The 20,309-nt window shown below is 40.2% G+C and overlaps 1 protein-coding gene across 7 annotated transcripts in view; it reads left to right on the forward strand.

Annotated features, from left to right (window-relative positions):
• LOC111251791 (uncharacterized) overlaps positions 1 to 20,309 on the forward strand; it is a 134,863-nt gene that overhangs the window by 101,858 nt on the left and 12,696 nt on the right. For all 7 annotated transcript variants that reach the window (XM_086989821.1, XM_022808809.2, XM_086989818.1 and 4 more), the window contains 2 exons: positions 7,466 to 7,612; positions 11,840 to 12,085. In XM_086989821.1, coding sequence (XP_086845947.1) covers positions 7,466 to 7,612; positions 11,840 to 12,085 — 393 coding nt within the window. The remainder of the gene's footprint in view (positions 1 to 7,465; positions 7,613 to 11,839; positions 12,086 to 20,309) is intronic.

Here is a 20,309-nt window from a genome sequence, read left to right on the forward strand (position 1 = left end):
GGTTCTGCAAACTTCGTGACAACCTTAGGGCCCTGCTTTCTCTGTGTCCGTTAGGGGGCTTATATATATATATATATATATATAGACAACACCTAGATTCCGTGGTTACTGTCAGTTGTTTCAAGCAATCTTTTAGGGATGCTAGATAGATTTGAAGTAGCAGAGGGCAGTATCAGGTCCGCACATGCCCATAACTTTTAATGTCGCCACTAAGACTAGCGCTGTTGGTATACCTAGAGTAATCGCTGATTGTCTGGCCTTAAACTGAGCCATGGTGCAGTGTTCTTGTACGGCAACGTAACGTGTCATGATTGGTAACAGCTGATGTGCCGTGTGAGGTGCTGTAATGTACGTTTTCGATATTGATTCGTTCAAAGCTATCTATATATTATGTTTCGATTTAGTATTGTCAATGGGATTGATCAGTTGAGTTGGCCTTACCGATTCCTTTAATATACCAAACATCTCTGAATGGTGGTTAGCCTGGTACACCAAGCGGGACGCTTGGTGTACTTTACATCCTTGCTTGTATCAACTAGATTGCTTTGAGGCATGGCTGTGCAATACTCGTATAGCATACAAATACTGGCAGTGAAGGTTCTTCCGTGAAACATAGTGAGGCCAAATTATATGGCCTGAGATGGTGGTCATCATTCTGAGGGCCAGCAGAACGACGCGTCTAAGAAAGATATTGAGTGATGCTGAAGACCCGTGCAATCGTTAATTCGTCAATGATGACCACGAATAGTGAATCGCGGACTATGAATACCGATACACTTACGGCCGCCTTCTGCTGAGCGGATCAAACTATGGTAGTTGTTATATTGAGAACGTTTTATTTCTACTAGTAAGCACTGGACCCCAAAGTCGATAACATGGACGGCGAAGATATCAATAGCATGATCTGGGATAATTAAAATGAGCTTATTTAATATTTTTCATTGGTGACAACATGTTAAAACTGCAGCTAGATCTTGAAAAACTTACTTTACTAACCGCATCTTCATTTGGGCGCTTTACTCTCTCTCTCACCTGTATTAATTCGCTAGTTACTAATACTGCTGTCGGAAATTACATAATGCTGATATCGAAGTCGGTGGTTCTTAGAGATCGAAATCTATATTTTTGAGAAAGATTAAAAATGTCAGTCACGTATTCCGTTTGTATGTCAACAGTAAATAGAAGTTTCTCGCTCGTATTTATAATAAAAACAACCCTCTGAATGCTAGACTGATTACGTACATATTTACACTCAGAATTATCTTGTTATTAATTATAATCAAATTTATAGAAATGTACATACCAAATCCGAGAGGAAGTACTTTTCTATTTATACCTAACTTTTACATACGCCATGATTAGGTACCATGGCTTAGTTCTACAGATGTCGCTTAACCGAAGGAGATCGAAGCACTTAACGCTATTGAGCAATGAGGCAACCAGTAGTTCGCAAATCGCTAAATAGACGACCAACTAAATATTGTCTAGTCACAACTAAAGATATCGACAAATTATATGTATAAGAAACATAGTTATAATAATTAGCTCGTTCATATAAGAAGTGTATATGTGTAAACTGCATGAGTTGCGGGAATATCATAAAAACAACAAGCTAGTTAAAGAAGGGCAAAGTAGACCTTTTTCATTAGCTGGCGTGCGTCCATTAGCAAGACAGCAAACCTCTCCAAATCTGCTTCCTCATTTTCAACCCACGTTTTGTGTGTGGGTATCCATGGCAGCAGCGCGTGGCCTTCCTAGTTGATGCACGGTCTCTGAGGAGTCGATTTTCTTGTAGTCCTCCTTAACCAGATCGCAAGCTTTTCCCGCTAAGCAACAAATTATTACACTATTTTCACAGAATGTCGCAGTAAATTTATCTAATGTAGATCTATTGAGTCGGACGTTTAATTGAGCCAGGTGCTGTTTCCAGAACAGTTATTTTTTCCTGCCTTCGACTACGTCCAACAACTGTGATGAACATGACAGTGTCGACGGAAAGAAACAGCCTATCAACAATGACGTTCCTCGCCGGGTTTTACCCTCCGCAGACGGCCAATAGTTTTCAAACAAATTTTACTGAACTTTTGATCGCAGCGAACTGCAGACCAGCATTTGGCGTTTATTGTAGTAGATCGCAGTGACCTTTCATTGAACTATTGATAGCAGGCCCGTAATGACGGAACTGTTGTTGGAAGACTGCATCCTCAGCGAAAACATATAGAGGTGAGGTTTCAGCTCTAAGGTAAGGTTGATACATTTAGCAGTGACACACTCACATAGTCCTCTGATTTAGTTTCCACGAGTAGAAGTGAGCAAGTTCTGAGAAGTAGAGGTTATTGCTCAACAACGAATATCAGCAAATATTAATTGTATGGACTTGCTTGAGGAATTTCTACGAGCAAATACACCAATCATTTGCACACGCCAAAGCAGATCGTGATAATTACTTATCAGTTCTGATAAATTTATTCGGGTCTTTTCCCTTTTCTTTGTGATATATATAGATTACTATTGGCAGTGTGACGTGCGTGAATATTCTTGGTTAGCTCGTATGGTATGATGAAAGTGGCTAAGCCATAGAAGGTAGAAGGTATAGCGTTTGATATATATGGATGTTTCAAATGGAGACATTGGGTTAGCACCGATAAACGAGGCTACGACCCTCTGGTGCAATTTCAACGGGCGATAGCCAAGTCTGTGCTATTAGCTGTCGATTGGAAATGACCCGGGACCATTTTAAAAAGCTCACTGTCGCTAGGCCTGGCGTAGGATACAGAGAAGATTCCTTAAACGTCGACTGCTCGTTACATATTCGCCAAAGATGCGTTGCCGCAATAGACAAAACATCTCTACGTAGAAGACAAATCGAGTCGAAGTTCTATGTAACGCTTATTCCTGCGCGGAGATAGAGACGCAACTAAAAATTACCTAAGTAAGTGGATGAAAGTAATTAAAAATACATAAATTCGGAGTTCTTCATAGTTTCTCGACATTTATATTCGAATGGTTGACATGGTCTTTATTATTGTGTTGGTGATTTGGCACCCAGAGGCAAATAATACAGTTACGCCTGACATGATAAGTTCCGTGGAATTGGATGTATATTTTATGTCATTGAAAATTCTGAGAGAAGGCAGTGCGTCAACTGCCAAAGTTAGAGAGATTCTATTCATATCGACGAGATGCTGATTAAAAAGTAAACGTGGTATCTGGCAAAGAAAAGATACTTTGCTTGATTTCACCAAATATGCTATTGCTCATTAACTTATATAGATATTATATATTTATGCACATGACTACATGCGGTCACGGCACACAGCAGCATTGAGTCGAGACAATTACGTTCTGTTACATATGTTCTTACATTGCCGTCACATTGTTTATGACAACTCGCTTTTGAATTAATCCCTACTTGGTTTTGTTGCTTATATACGACCTGCATCACGGCTTGCCTAAGGACCACTTTGATGCTGCCTTATTCATAGCTCCACAAAAGAACCGCCGATCCGAATCTACCGTATATCGCAAAAGAAACTGCATACTTTTTTCTGTCGTAACTAGAATTAAACGTACAATTGCTATGTGCTCTATGGTTACGAGGGAAAACAAGACGGGCAAGATTGTTGGCGAGATCTCTCATACAGAAGTGATCTAGCAGAAGCTCGTTTCTCGAATACAGTATGTTTTAGCGGTTGACTTGTTAGCCAGTGAATTCACTCTTTTTTTTATCGGTGTTCATCGAGTTCACTGATTAGAGAAGCAAAACGATCAGGTACCTATCTCCTAGAAATATGTATTTCATATACATCGAAAATGATACACTCGAAGATACCACCAAACGTACTTAATATGTATCTGATGGCCTCGCGTACGACAATGCTCAACTTCGCTTATTCGGACCTTACAAAAAAGCTAACACAACACGAAACGAAACACCCATTCTATCAAACATCTATGAATAAACGTACCACAATTAAGCAACATAAATACATAGAGAGGCCTAAGAAGATATCAGAAGACGAGCTTGCATCTATATTTGTAGAAGAGGTCCGCTTGCGTCCTCGCACTATTAATGAAGACTGGCTCACCCGAGCAGGGACACCTGTTGCCGCTCTTGTAATCAACAGTGGAATCCTATTGTAGGTCGAGACGTGGGTCTGTATGAAATATAGACGTAAAGCACGTGAATATAGACAAGCTCATATCAGCCTGCCCCTTTACGCTACATATCATCGAAAGAGTGCACCCCAAACACTTTTTTCTTTTGTAGGCGTAGCGGAACTATTGTCAGGTTAAGGTTACTGTTTTCATTTTTGTCACTATTGTTGTTGCACGACTCATACACTTCAACCTTACTGAAAAATACTGCGAAGACTGTCCTTTCTCCAATGCTCTGCTCGCTTTCGGTTATCCATCGTGTGCACACGACTAAGAAAAAAGCAAAAAGTAGCAACGCAACATGGGCTGAATTAGGGACAGAATACACAAACAAAGCTCTCAGCTCTTTTACCAGAACGACGTCAGACAGCTATATGATGTATGTAGCAAATGCTACTACGAAAAGCTCAAGCGCATATGACTAGACACCGATGTGAGGTGTCTATAGCACAACGTTCCAGTCACAACGCAAAACGACAAACAGCTACTTTTACAGATGAGATATCGAGGCTTGGAAGGAGCGAATTACAAACGGAAAAGGCAGAAACACAAGCTCAAAGGCAACAGTAGGTTAGACGTTTGAACGGCTACGTCTACCTTCCGTTAAAGGCAAAATCGGTTGTAGATTCAATGCAAGAGATTGGCGTTTTTTCTTCATTACCAAATAGCTTGGCAAATGTTGGATCAATCGGCCTATGATTAAACCACATGACTAGGAACCTAGTGAGAAGAGGAGTCACGTGGGTGATCTTTAACAGCGCAGCCGCACCGGAACAACACAGTACAATAAGGGCACAACCTGAAAGAGACCTTTTCCTACAGGTGTTACCGGCATACGTAGAGAAAATTTTCTAGATCACCATCGTGATCTCTTTCAATTTTCTTCTGTTTTGTGTGCTAGATTGGCTATAGTTCCAACAAAAAATTTGAGGATCTTCGGCTATCAGAGATGAATAGACATGAGACTGCTCTTGTCTCACGACGGACAACCACTGTTCTTACCGGTTTTCCTTTTGTGTCCCTTGAACGCAGCGATAAATTTGGCTGTCGTCGAGCTGAAACACGCACCGATTCCTGAAGTGCTGCTGCGTTGGAGCTGTTGGAAGCCACAACAGTCCACTTTATTCCTAACCTCGATTTGACGTTGCTATTCTATACGCGCGTGGCACGCCATCTTTATGGGCGACGTAGCGAATGATAGGAGCAGCACTCAGAACTCACCTGGGCGAGGATGTCCAGGGACTTACGGTGCAATACTCGTTGCTTCAGAAGCCGCCTTCGTTTACGAGAGCGCAGGTTCTCTTTAGACATCCTCGTATTCGACCCCCTTCGATATTATGCAGCTACGCCGTTCTAGCTCGTAGTTCTAACAGGCTGTTACTGCGGTAATGGTTCCAGACTTGTAGATGGGTTTATTTTTCCTTTACGTCGTACAAGTGATGCATCATCGTATCACGCAACGATTTTGACGCTGAAGTTCGAAAACAGAAATGTTGGACTACGCCTGCCTGTTGGTCGATTGAAAGGGCGACTTAGATATAGGTGCCAATAATTTTAAAAGGTGTTCGCAGTGGTAGAGAAAAAAGTGACTTTGATGAGCGCAAGCCTACCTAAATCGATCCTATTCGACCTATGTAGTTGTCGCCGCCACTGGCCTAGCCGGCAGGCAGTCACGCACAAACGCGTTCTCCTTTGTGGTATTTTTGCCGTTAGGCTGTTCTGCTGCTACCGACACAAACCGATGCTTTTTTCCCTGCATGCCAACCCTAGCCCATAAACCTTCTAACGCATCCAGCGATTGGCACAGATAATGCGGACGTTGGCGGGAAGCAAAACTACATTTTGTATGCTCGTTCGTAAATGCAACCTGCGTCGCCTATGATTAGGAGACCGGCGGCGGGAAATGGAATAGGGGCACAGAGCTACAGAATATGTTCCTTAGTAGGGCGGGCGATCGTTTCGTTCCAGACTACGTCGTTTTACGTAGATGTAGGCGTAGATACAAAAATGGCTACAAAGTACAAGTGAGAATGTGCGGATTACACGAAAAATGGAAAGAGAAATATGGTTGGTACAAGGTTAATTTCCTTACGACGCTGACACCGATTTATACCTGAGCTTCTTTTTGCTACAACTACCGGATGACTTTTCCGTATGACCACTACATCGTGTGATCTGCATTCGACTTTAAGCGAGCTGTCGTTTGACAGGCTAAACACGTTGAAGATTCTGTTTATGATGTCTTGCCTTAAAGAAAAATAAGGACAAAGGAGCCACAATGTAGGGTTCTTCCTTTTATCTTTAGTTGAACTTTGTAAGTATACTGCTCTTATGTCCCGGTGCAGTTCTCGTGTGTTCCTTGCGTACAATCTGAGTATAATATTATACAATACCAGAATCGAATAGTGGGTGGGATAGCTTCTCATGGTTGCATAAAAACTCCTCGTAGAGCGGTTGAAACAGAGTCATCCGAACCCTTCCTATGGCCTTGACTCACAGTTAAGATCGAGCTTTTTTTGTTACTACGCCGTTTCGTAGCTCATTTACAGGGCGCTCTATTATTTCATAAAATACATATTAAGTTAAATTATACTTCTCGTAACCTGCTGCGCCAAAAACTTTGAAGCAGTTGGCCTTGCTTAAAAAATTCCTTGCGGGGTCTGACAAAACAACTCAATCATAAGAAATTGTTTATACTAAAGCAGATAACTCCTGCACGATGGATTGCATACCTCGCAGGCTTCCGGTATCGTACAGAAAATAATAAGTTAGGGATGCTTTGAAAAAACAAAGATGGGTATTTTTCCCAACATAAAATAATCAGCAGTAGAATACCGTTGCTAGAAAGAATGAAGTTAAAACGCAATTTTGGCTAAAATGATTAGTATAAAAACGTCAGCTAATAATGGCTCAATCGCTTCATGACTGCCGTCATACGCGGGTGTCCCTCCCTAACCTCTTTTACACATGCTGTCTTGCAAAAACTTCACCTAAGTGGAGCCATTACGCTGCACCAAATATTCCGCTTTTAATTTTGTCTAAAAATATTAATATAATTTTCACACATTTCGGCACCGTACTTACCCGGAATGAAATGCAACTCCCCTACAGCACAATCTTTCTAGTGTCCCTTTTCCTATAACTCTGCTTTGTTTGCTTGCAAAGCATTCTAAACTATTGCCTCCGATAATGTCGTCACCTGCAGGGTGTTTTTACACAGAGGTAACCGAACTTGAATCGTGGAAGTAGCTGTTTTAAAATAGTAATTAAAATAGTCAATCTTTTTACATTGCTCGATTGATTACAGAGCGTCACGTTTAACGGTACGTCAGACCCCGAAGGCTGCCGTGCTCTAACGGAAGACCTCGTTGATAGTCCTCTCTGTGCTGAACAAGGATACCGTCAATGCTTCCAGTCACTTGGTCAGCGTATACCCAATACTATCGATTACACGGTAAGTGTACACTTTAACATTATCGCTTAAAACAACCCGTCCATTCATTAGTTGACCATGAGCACCTGCTGCATCAACCGCAAACGCCAAAACGACCGCCGACAAACGTTTTAGTTTATATCGACGCTATTAGGTAATTATCACCTAGGTCTAAACGGCAGAAATTGAGTGGGATTCTCTGCCTACATTTTAAGGCCCGATTTATGGCGACCGCAACAGCTGCAAAAGGCTATGATTAGTTTGCTATTATATTATTGCGACGTTTCTGTTGTTTGAAAATGGAGAAATAATTACTCTTTAGAATAATATCTTTCGAAATTCTGTTCGATCTACAGCATTGCGCTTTTTTTCGCAGATAATTAATAGTGGGCATCATACGCTTACATGTTTTATCGAAAATAAATAATTTAAATTGATTTGAATCTTGTACCACCTAGCCTAGGTAATTACGCTCTCTATTCCATCGACGTCTGATAGAGACTGTCTACACTACAAAGAGTAATAACAATAGATATTCGTTAATACGTATTGGCAAAACATGGTATTTGTCCTAGTTTACTCCATGTCGGGTGCGTATTATGCTTATGGTCTCGCGTAACGCACTGTACATTGAAACGAAATAATTTCTTCTTGTGTACATCTAAAAGTCAATTTTTGTTTGTTATATTTTAACGATAACACTATTCGGCTGTATATAATGACTTCATGAAAGCACCAAATTGAAGCCTATATTAATTACGCTAGTTACCCCTACCTTAATAAAGCCCTGACTTTACCACTAACAAACCAAGAAAAAGCAATTTTCGCCATTTTTTTTTTTTTAAGAAACTAATAATATAGGAGTCAGAAATGCAAAATTCACACTCTGACCGGTGCTGCTACCCGCTCCGTCATTGTTCGTAACTCCTTTCAATACATTGTCGCAGCTTTCATGGAATAAAACTACAGAGGTCATTCAGTAAAAAACAAGATTACCACATCTCGAACCATACTGGTATAATGGGAAATTTTCAAGTCAGGTCGGGCGCTATCAATTTCAGGTTGTAATAAATTCAGGATCTTTCCACGTGCGCAGTTATACTGACTAGTTTAACGTATGAGTTTCTAAGTTCGATTGAGCAGCCACAACAGTGCGACACAGTCCTGAATACTGAGATAAACTCACATAGTAACGTGGGTTAAAATGTCTATGAAAGTTGGCTTACTAACTTCGCAGGGCAATTCCCTTATTATGACGGCCACTTAGCTCGAACTACAGGAAGCTATCGCCACACATAGGCTGTAAGGCGGTGGCTTCCTGTCATTCGCACTGGAGGGCAAAAAGTTAGTCGCCATATAATAGTATTAACCACATGGGGAGAATTCGCACAACGTTGTAAGATCATATGGGTGTCTGTGTGTTTTTTGATGATAGCCTCTGGGTGTAATGCTGAACGTCATAGGATTACCTCATCCTTCAAATGTCTCCATTTAGTGTATGTTCTTTAAATAGGCAAGTTGAAAATATAATAAATATATGATAGACAAATAATTGAGTGTTCATTAATGTCCCTCAAAGTGCTATTCACAATACGCAATTTAAGAATCAGTAATTCTTTTCTAAATGTAATGTCCTTTCGATTGAAGCTGACCGTATACAAAATGAATTCCGCTAGAGATATACGTTTATAAAAGGTAGAATCTATAATCAGATCATCTATAATTTAGGCGAATTATAAGCTTAGTGATTAATCAATACTGGGTGTCCTGCAGCATGTGACACGGATTCCATTTTGCTTTCGGTGCGCCCTATTCCATGAAACGTCCTCGTATAAAACGTTATGCACTCAACTGGTACACCGATTTGATTTCCTTGCTTCAAGAAAGAACGTAACCGGATAAATGAGATCTAATCCGTCAGATAGGCCTTACGTAGCTGTTTCGTCGACTTAGACAGGTTATTGACATTTGTGCCTGCTACCGGTGTGTCTAAAGGATTAGGCGCAGGGCACGCAAAAAAAGAGTAGCCTACTTTGCCAATATTCAGATAACGCTAATTACAGTGTTTTAAATCATTTCTATTCATATATTTTTTAATCAAATCTCATTCGTTTCGCTTAAGTACGAAACTGCTTTTAATCATAACCGCGGCATAAGGAGAAACATTATATTCGTATGTCATTTGTATTTATAGCAAAACCAATATGACCGGCAAAAGATAAAGGGTTCACTTCCCTACATTTAGGCAAACTCGCGTATAGAATAGGCGATTTCTCTTCAAATTCAATTTCGCTTTTTCTGATAGTACAAACTATAACTAACCTTGTTTTAAATGTTCGAGAAAACATATTATTTGTGTTTACAATACACTCTTCTTTTTCTCTCGGGTACATAAAACAATCAAACTAATTAAAATCTTTTACAATAACCCTGCTCCTTTTGTGTGAATGCAGTGCTTGTCATCTTCATTTCAGTGGAATAATACTCTCTCCGCTCCTCCACCGCCTTTACATATTGAAATAAAACCAGTACTCTAATGCCCGCGACTTATGCCCTCTTTTTTGGTTTAGAAATGTACATTTTTTCTAGAGCATATTCACGCAACTATTTGATAAGCTTACGATATGGTCGTAGCCTCCCCTGCTACCTGCAATGATCCTTTCTGGGTGCAGATTAACTTAAATCTTTCTTGTTAGTCGCTCCTTTGATGATAACTAATGTTTCTTTCAAGCTTTGCCAGCCATTCTGTGCGAGTAAGCTGTACAGCTTAGCTTAACAGTCTCTAGCACCAATAGCTATGACCATTTCAGCGCGTGTGCGTACCTTCTATGTGCCATGAAACAAAATAGTGTGCGGTGCAGACAGACGTATAACAATAGATGGGGTTTCACATAGAACAAGCGAAGCCGAAGTAACTCTCTCTCAAATTTTCTCCAGGCTTATATTTCAGTAGGTCCCAACTAAAAAACAAAAAAAACGATCTTTCAAGAATAACGTTGCTTGTTATACGTTATATATATACGTTATACGGGGCCGAGTCAGCAGCCGGAGACCGGGCCTGTGTGCGGGCTAGCTCTGAGAGCAAGACTTCTGCGTCGTTGAATAGCTTTTTGCTACCGCGAAACAAAGGTATGAAGGAGAGGGCTCAACTGGAGACAGATAATGTGGTCCGGTATCCGCATACACACGACAAGACGGTGGAGGGTCACAGGGAGAATACGATGGAGTAGGCTACAGACTGGTGGCAACAACCTAAACCTGCGATAGGAGTAGTAGGCAATAGTAGAACTACAACGGTGAGACATGAAGAGGGCAAAAGGAGTCGGGGCAGTGGAGGGATCGTCATAAGAACAGATAAATGGTTCTACCGTTAGTCCGTGCTCTTATCTCCGCCTATTTCGGAAAAGTCGAAGTCAAAGAAACCAAGCCACAGCCCATAAGTAACGGAAGGCCTCCTGACAAGGACTGCCAACTTCAGGAAGAAAAAGGATAATGGGAAACGGCTCAGGCAGTCCTTCCTCCATCTGTTCAAGATAGTCCAAAGAATGGGAGAATAGGATTAGGACAGACCGATCGGTTTGCAGCTCCCAACTAGTGCCAAGGAGTCAGACTACGGGTCCGGTAGGCGGTAGGCTCGTACGAAGTATCCCTTTGGGCTAGGACCAGAAGCTCGCTCCTAAAAAGTCAAATGAACTGCTTAGTTTCTTACAAGTAGTCTTTTGTATACCTTTCAGTTCTAATGGTTGGCAGAATTGTTTGTGATGGTGAAATTCAGGCATACAAGGTATACATATAATGTACGGTTGCATTTCTGCGTGATAGAGTCGATAAGTCGCTCGCGTAGAATGAGCCCAGCGGATCGAAAGCGAACAATATCTTGCATATATATGTATATATGATTTGACAACGTTATCTATACTGCGTCGCCAAGTGTACAAACGGGTTAACTAAATGTATTTTTTTTCTGTCAATAATACAATCTGAAATAGCGAGAGAAGCGAATATAAGCCGATACACGAATAGAAATTCTCAGCTTTATAATTCGCGTAATTACGCGTCGCAGAACTACTCGGTGACAGAAGCGGAAATGGCAAACACGTAATAAGGAGACAATAGTTGTTTCTGCTTCTTTCGAACAAAATTCGATAAAGAAGGCAAAATGAATAGCTATTTGTTGTGGGTGGATTTGAGTTTTCACACACGGTAATAGCAAGCTAGTTATTCTGTTTTTGCTTTCGGTACTTTTAGGCATTTGCCGAATTTTACGAGGCTGCAAGAGACATCAACTTCACACAAGGATCGCTAGCTAACTTCAGCCGAACAATAGACCATTTTTGCACAGCGACAAAACAACAGTTGCGTAAATGGCAGCTCGTTATCGATGACGACACGGGACTAACGTCGTGTTTCCGCCTCAATTATGTATTACGCCTTCTTAAAGATAAATACAATTTCGACGAGGACGCCTTCCGGAATATCCACTTTGCCAATAATGTGAGTATTCCGCCTAAACAAATATACATTTAGTGGGCAGCTTTGAGTGCTCTGCATGCATTTACTATCAAGTTTTTATTTATAGAGCATTCGTTTGAAGAGCATACTCTTGCTTTAAAGGTTGGTGATTATAACGGTAATGCATATTGATGTAGTATTGTAAAGCGTAATCCGACCAAAGCTATGCGGTTCAACTTGAACTTCTTGTTTAGTTTGCATTAAAAAAGGGACGCGCAATACTTTTAGATTTATAATACCACACTACTTCAGTCGCGCTTTGATAGAGGACACTGTGATCTGCCATGTTCTAAATCTTCCTCCAATGCGGTGCCACTCAGTATAGTACGCAGCTTATCATCAATCTATGTAAAACGACAATAAAATAAATTATCAGGCCGTCAATTTACTCTGCCTGAAGACTTCGGCCAACTGACGAGAAGGAGTACATACGTATATACGAAATAGATGCTTGCTAAAGCGAAGCAGAATGGGTAGTGATTTACGCTTTTCGCCGATGTCATAGATTGTTTATGCTATCCTGGATGGGCCTTCGTTGTTCTCGCAGCCTCCACAGAGAAGTTCAAAGACAGCAAGAGCGTGTTCCCGCTATCGAAAGAGAAGATCATAAACAAACAGCTTAATTTGACAATAATCTTTAAAAATCACTAGGAAATCTTCTTTAAGGCTAAATGTGGGACATTATCTGAAATACGCAAGCAGAAATATTTCTAGTATAATACACGTTGGAAGTGTACTTGTGTAGCATAAACGCTGTTTTCTACTCACGGTTTGTTTAAACTGAGAATGAAGCTTTACTACACCCTTGACACGATCGTACAAAAAGCTTTTGATCAGCAGCGTAGCTAATCGTATCCCAGTGTTTTTTTGTCAAATGTACAGAAATAATAGATATTTAGACTACTGCAAACACTACTTACCTATGGAGATTATAGGAAAACACCGTTTGCTTGCTACGCTGCGTTCATAAAAGCGTTGTATATTAGAAATATCATTACCACACCACATTTGCCCCGCCCTACGACAGCGATAATTCCAATTAATATATTTTATAGTAGAAATAGAAACTCGAATGGCCGCTATTTTTCTAAGCATTTTGCCGATTGATCACTTCTGATTGTTTCCGATATCTGTGCCGTCATATATATATATAACTTTTCATTCAGTCATTTTCAGAGCTGGTCAAGAACAGCCATTTACCTGAAAAAAATAGAAACTGCTATTACCTTCGATTTTGCCGGTAGTCCCAAGGAAAGAATTAAGTAGCTCTGTGGACGCCCATGTGCAAGCTTAGTCACGTGACTGAGAGGCCGAGGGAAACGTCTGCTAAGTAGGAATTAGCAAAAAATAGATTTTGATTCTGTTCTTATTTTTGTCAGAGATAACGTAGTGAAGAACGGGTTCGTTTTATGCAAATCTGGCATTCAATACAATATATCGCATACAAAAAATATCATTTAAACTTACGCAATTGCTAAGTTTAAGAACGCTTCCTATCAAAATGACCCTGACGGTTAAGTCTCCGCTTATTAATCCGAGAGGTCACACTAAGACATGTAGCCCTGCCTGATTCGAAACTTAACATGTTAGACTGCTCCTCTGTTTAGGGAAACCATTACTATCGACATAATACCACATTACAGCAGGAGACTATTTGTTATCACACAAAAAAACTGCATCTTAAATTGAAACATGTACATGTTTCATGAAGAAAAAAAAAGAGATTTTCAAAGACCGGTTACCTAGCTTCGTGTTAGTATACATCGTTTATCTCAAATCCATTGTCAAAACAAGACCACATAGATTTCTTGGTCGTCTACGATCTCCATGTTACATGGATACGACCAGCATATACTTCGAGCGTCTATTTCATGTCGTTGCTTGCGGAACGCTTCATCGCACTTGGGGGGTTGCTAAGTGCGGACGCCTCGTCGCATAGACCTCGCTCCTGGTAACGACTGGCCGCACATATATCTTTGCTAACCTTTTTTTCGTGAAGGGATTTATCGAAAGCATTTTTACTACTATTAGTTACACTAATCGCGAATGAAGCTGCCCTATGTTAAGAATGGTGGCCTCGCCTATGGCTTACCAAGGCCCTAATGCTTTGCCATACAGAGCTTTGACACCTATTTGTGTAGAGCTAAAGGACTGTACAGCTTGAAAGGCTAAAGCATTATTAAAATTTATTATTACATATAAAGATTAGCATACTTTTTAGGGTTACCCTGGCTCGAATATAGACTCGTGCCGGCAACAATGCATTTACATCCCCAACGATGTTGTTTATCAGTTGTCCAAGCGATCGATTGTAGCTCGGCGTACTTTTCAATAATCTATTAGATCGTGTCTATCGAATCTGAGCAAGTTAATAACTTGTAAGTCTTTTGATAAATCCTATTCATTCTGTAACAAGCGTTGCGCAATATAAATTATGTTCTAGAACGCTCTGCTTACACTTCATATCCCTATACTTGTTCTCGACTGATGCTTCATTTAAAAAAATCCACTAGTTTACCTTTGGCCGGCTCGTGTACGATGTCACATACATCTCCAGTAAACAATGCCAAATTCTCTATAATGATACGCTGAATCCTTTGCTCAGGCCCGGATAGACTGCCGGTGGCATGATGCAGTGCCCTTAAGAAACGCGATCGACACTGCTAACCTCACGTACAGCCAAAGCGTATGTACATGGGGGAAAAATGGGGTTTTTCTAATACTATCAAGAAACTAAAATCAAGCCAGGTTCTGCTCGTGCTCCCATTTTAGATTAAAGTCGGGCGTATATATTCCTAGTATGTGCTAACGGGTGCTGTTATGCTGCTAATGTCAAATGCGTAATTTGTTGAACAGATAATGCAACCACGGCCGATTCTCGAGATCTCCCTTTCGAGGGAACGACATGTTGAAGACGGACGTTATGCAGAGCGATTCCATTGAATGTAATAATCAACTAAGGTCTAGATGATGCCCCCAAAACTCACACTAGGCAAGCGGAGCTTAGCTGTATTATAGTCGTACATTTGCTTGCAGAAGCAATTTATAGTGACGTAATAATGATAATATTGAATATACAGTACGTAACTTTTATCAACTAACCTAAGTCAGTGGAGCTCATAATCACATCATTTTTGACGCTCGGCGACCTGTGGAATATCTGTTTGCACAGTAGCTTACAAGTCATTTCCTATTCCTTCACACATATTTCTCTAGATGATTAAGCAAAACCTAATTGATTAAAGTGAGCCGTATGTTTTTTTCGGATAAACGACGATTATACGCTACAATTCAGTAAGAAGAAAACATTAAGCCGATCAAACTATTTGATTAGGATAGATTAAGATGAGAATAAAGGCAAAGCGGCAATTTCAGAACGTATCAAAAATATTGGCCCACTGACCAAGATGTCCACTCTTACATTTAATTAGCCTTATACAATGCCCCCTAATTAGTACGATACAGACGCAAGATGACCCATTGTTGAGCTGTCCAATGCGCAGCTGTTGCATACGCATTTAGTACTTTGTTGCGCAGCCCAAACCAGAGAGGAAAGGGCAAACACATTGACAGAGAGTTCGTTAGGTTTCGATTCTACACGAACGAAAATTACATGATACGGGAAAACTATTTTTGAACGTATGACTAATTATTGAGAGATCCTAGATAATGAAAGCGTTCTCGAACAGAAAAGAAACGTCGTACGGCAAGCAGAGCAAGCGTCTTTCAGTGTCGAAGGCTGATGAGAAGCCTCACGTAGCCCTAGACGATGATGACTTGATTTTGCAGAATGTTTTTCAACATTATGTCTTAGAAAATCTGCATTTTGACCAGTGAACAAGTGCATCTGGCACGCTTTGAAGGCAATATTTTTATTTCTATCTTCTATGCAGAATATGCTTGTCGGTTCAACATTTCCTGCAAAACTGTAATACGTACGTATTCTGATTTTGTAGCTTTATCGTTCAGCCTAACATCTGAAATCGCTGAATACGTATGCGATTCGAAGCCATTGCTTCACCATACCAAATACCCTGGGCTGTGCAGTTCAACTATTTTCATTTGCGTATCATAATTACGTTATGATAATTTACTGAGTATGCGATATCAAGTAAGGCAGGATCGACACTTTGTTACGGTAATGGATCATGATCACGCCTGACAACAAAGTTATGGCAAGAAAGATTCAGTGTTCTGCCATGTTCTCAATGTGTTTAGAATCAGTTTAATTGGTCTTGTAAGTGTAGTAAAGGCAGCCTACGGCAACAGGATCAGCATTTCAAGCGAGGACGAATTGCCGAAGAGATTTTACGTCTAGACAAACCTGCCGCTTGGCATTTTTCAAGGTTTCCCGTTGGCTGAACAAAATTAAAGACACGTCTTGCTCATAATTAGCGGAACGACGTAAAGGTAACCATTACGATATACTGGATTGACTCGGTGCTGAGGAAACGGTAGGTTCAAAAAGACCGTACAAAGTAGGTATGTTGTGCATATTCTTTAAGAAGACAGAGGGGAAAGCACTGGTCTGTCTACACCTATTAGGATGGCAGGATGAAACTTCAGTTTTTTACGGCTGATTATTGTACTTTCACAACAAAGGCGATGGTGGTAGAAAAGGAGGGAAACAGGCTTCACGCAAACAATTTCTACTATTTAAGCAGAGCTTAATGTTTATGAACTGCTGGTTTCACACGCTAAAATGCAAACATTCAGTGTAACAGAAACGTCCACCTTCACATATACTTACGCCGTCGTTTTCTGATCTAGCATTTAAACTGGGTTATAATGATTTTCGAGAGGCCACGCGAGGGGCAATTTTTTCAACGGCGACCAGCGAGATTTTGTAGAACCTCTTCGATCAAAAGATAACACGTAACTAAAACATATTTTCACAATGTACACGATTGACTATATCAAATAGTCACTAAATTTCTGTATACAGTCAGCGATTAGTGTATCGCGATAGAGTTATTGCTAACAACATAATTATATATCCTTTCGGTAAATGTCAGCTAAAAGGTTTGTGTCTGGTTTTAAACTCACGAGCTATTCTCTGCCTCTCTAGCTACTTCTACGAATCTTTTTCATAAAGCTAAAATACTGATATATGAAGCGTCAGCAATTTATAGTATATCTCTTCAAAAAATCTGATAAAGTTTAGCGTAGTCTGCTCGAGCAAAAATTAACATGTATGAGTTACCATTATGAGCTGAAGGATAACCATAAATAGGCAAAAAAATCCTTAGTATTTTCTTGTGGTGCTATGGTGACGATGTATATGATAAACGTAAAAGAAAAATATTATCATTTTATACAACGAGCCTAAATACTAGACTCAAAGCTTTCTGCCTAAAATCATTTTTTGCTTAACAGATGCATTTTTTTGAGATATCACTCAGTGTCACTTAGCCTTCTTTTGGAAATGAATGGGATGATCTTTTAGTATTCGTTTCTCACTGAAAAGATAAATTTATGCGACGTACAGCGCAACTTTGCAGGTGACGATCAGAGCAAAAATCCACTGCGGCTCTTCTTCTAAACTGGTCAATAACAAAATGGTAACTGAAAAAATAATTTTTCCAGTCCTATTATGGCTCAGTTTAGTTCGAATAATTTTTATGAAGATACAGGACGAGCGTGTTGAAAGAAAAACGCGAAAGATCTTACTATGCAATAGCTATTGATACTTGGCTTGCCGTTTAAAGTGTTAATTATGAGTGGACGTTGAGAATGCGTCCCGCTTCAATCACCATGGACACACTGATTTCAAGATAAAACCAATGCAATGAGTCTGAGATTTTCATTGTTAACTTGATAGAATAGAGTAAAGGCATGGCTAGTAAACTTTACATCATACTAGTCTAGAATCATAGCCGCGCTATCATTTCAGGGGAACAGATTTAACATTAATAGCCTATAGAAAGCATCGTATTAGTCAGATGAAGTTAACGAAAATATCTGAATATTTCCTGCCAGTTCCCTTTACAAGTTTATCATTTTTAGCATAGTACTTCAGAGACCAATAATTATACATGTACTAAAAGGGTGTTCCTTAAATCGAGTGTTTTTCTCCACTAAGACAATACCGCTTCTATGAAAAGCTGCTCGGCATCGTTTCGAGTACTTTAGATTTGCAACGCTACGTTACAAAATCTTTTTTTTCCTTTTACTGCCCAAGTGCACACGCCAGATTCGATTTCGACCGGATTAAAACTGAGTTAATGTACAGCGTTCGTCATTTGTACATGCTCATTGTTAGGCAGACAGGGTTAGATTAGTGAAATTCGTTCTCGCATGTCGCAGCAATTTCTATTTGTGCGGCTAATTCGTAACTAGGACCGTTGAAATGGGACGGACGCGACCAAACCAGTGGCACTACCCTCTTCACTATAAAGTCTCGTGTTTTGACACCTATCATGTAGGTGTGGCCTTCTCGTCATGTACTGCTATCCACGAACATTGCATGCATTTCTACAGGCTATCCAGCGCATACTACGGCTTGGTTTTATCAGATTTGTTCATTAGAAATTACCTGTACCATTCTTACTATTGATGCCTACTAGCTTCTGTGGCTGTTTTACAAGAATTTTATAATGACTTAGTGAATCCTTGTATGTTCTATTGGTTGACATCATATATGCCATGCAAACGTGTCGCACTGATGATAAAGATATATTGATTTGTGTCCTGATTTTGCACCTTGATTGATTTTGTTTTTTTACTGGAATTCTATTAAAAAAAGATCGACAGGATACAAATTATCAGGGACAGGATATCATTAGTCACTTACAGTTAACTTAATTTATACTAAATAGAAGTTCTATATGAAGCACGTCACAAAGGCTAAATTCGTTATGTCTGGCTTTCCCTTGGATTAAGCAATCGTAACGTCTGCTCTATGAAAACGTAATATGTTGATACAACTGATTGTTTATTTCATTTAGTTCTGCATGAACCTGCCTAATTGTAGAATTCTGCAGAATTAACTCACGGTATAAGCGTTTGTTGTAATAAGTTGCAAATTTCTTTGTCTCTTGCCTATGTCTATTACACATGACTTACTCGTTAACAATAGGTAAAAAAAATTCTTCTCTTAAATATCAACTTCCCTTGGAGCAACCGCCAGGAGCGGCATGTTGTCTTCACTCCTGTTCTTATCATTCAGCCCCACTTTTTTTAGATTTGAAAACGAAATCCTGCTATTGTCATTTATGTTGCCCGCACATCGCCGCATTTGGGTCAAAGTAATCGCCACTGGCGGAGGATCACTGTCGTAGCTTAAAAATGTTTATCGTCCTAGTCTTGTATTCCTAACTTGCTGGCTGCGTTCGCACGTCGTATGTACCACATACGGCCTAGCTACTTGTTTCAATGCGCTATGTAAGAATACTGACACGCAAAGCAGCGCAAATAACGCATACATCATTTAGTAGACTTGGGGATACGGTAGTATCTAAGACTAGGGACTATCTATGTTCCCAGGTGCTAGCATCGAAAGACAAGAACTATCAGTGTACATATGGAAGACAAAAATCAACGAAGCAATGGGTGCTGACATTTAACGAAAATTGTAGGTGCTGCAGTTAAAGCGCATCCGGCAATACCGGGGTTTGCACGTAGCCTATAAGGGTATTCTCTTCTCGGTTATCTCTGCCTTGTTTCCGCCATATTGTGTGAAGAGGCATCATACGCTGTAAGCACGTCGCTAACATATTGCACTTGAAACGTTCGGTCCAGGGACTCGGTGTCCATTTTCTCAGTAACTTTTATGGGTGGCTTTGATATTCTAACAGCTTTAATATGTAACAGCTTTAATAATGCAGCATCTCATGGCTTTGTGCCTGTTTTTCCATCCTGACTCTTCTTCTATTTTTGCCATGAAAGGAACTGGCAGAACTGCTATATATGCGGTTCCATGTAACAGAGAACTACAAAGGCTCTAAGGGGTGCGAAATACATGCAGCTTGTCGAGTTTATGTAGGTATATTCAAATTTGGACAGACGTTTCTTCTAGTGCATAGCGTAGAACTGGCAGTTAGAGAAAATGAATAGACAGACAGAGCAAAGGCTTTTGGCAAACAGTTGCTCGGCTAGCCAAGAACCAACCGACTGATAGAGCATTGGCTGGCCTACTTGTTTCCTCTCTCCACATCAGGTGGGCATGGGCTTGAACGAGGCTGGCACTGAAAAATGCTCCATTCGT

The sequence above is a fragment of the Varroa destructor genome, unplaced genomic scaffold, assembly GCF_002443255.2.
Source record: "Varroa destructor unplaced genomic scaffold, Vdes_3.0 BEIS01000005.1, whole genome shotgun sequence".
In the NCBI taxonomy this organism is placed as follows: Eukaryota; Metazoa; Arthropoda; class Arachnida; order Mesostigmata; family Varroidae; genus Varroa; species Varroa destructor.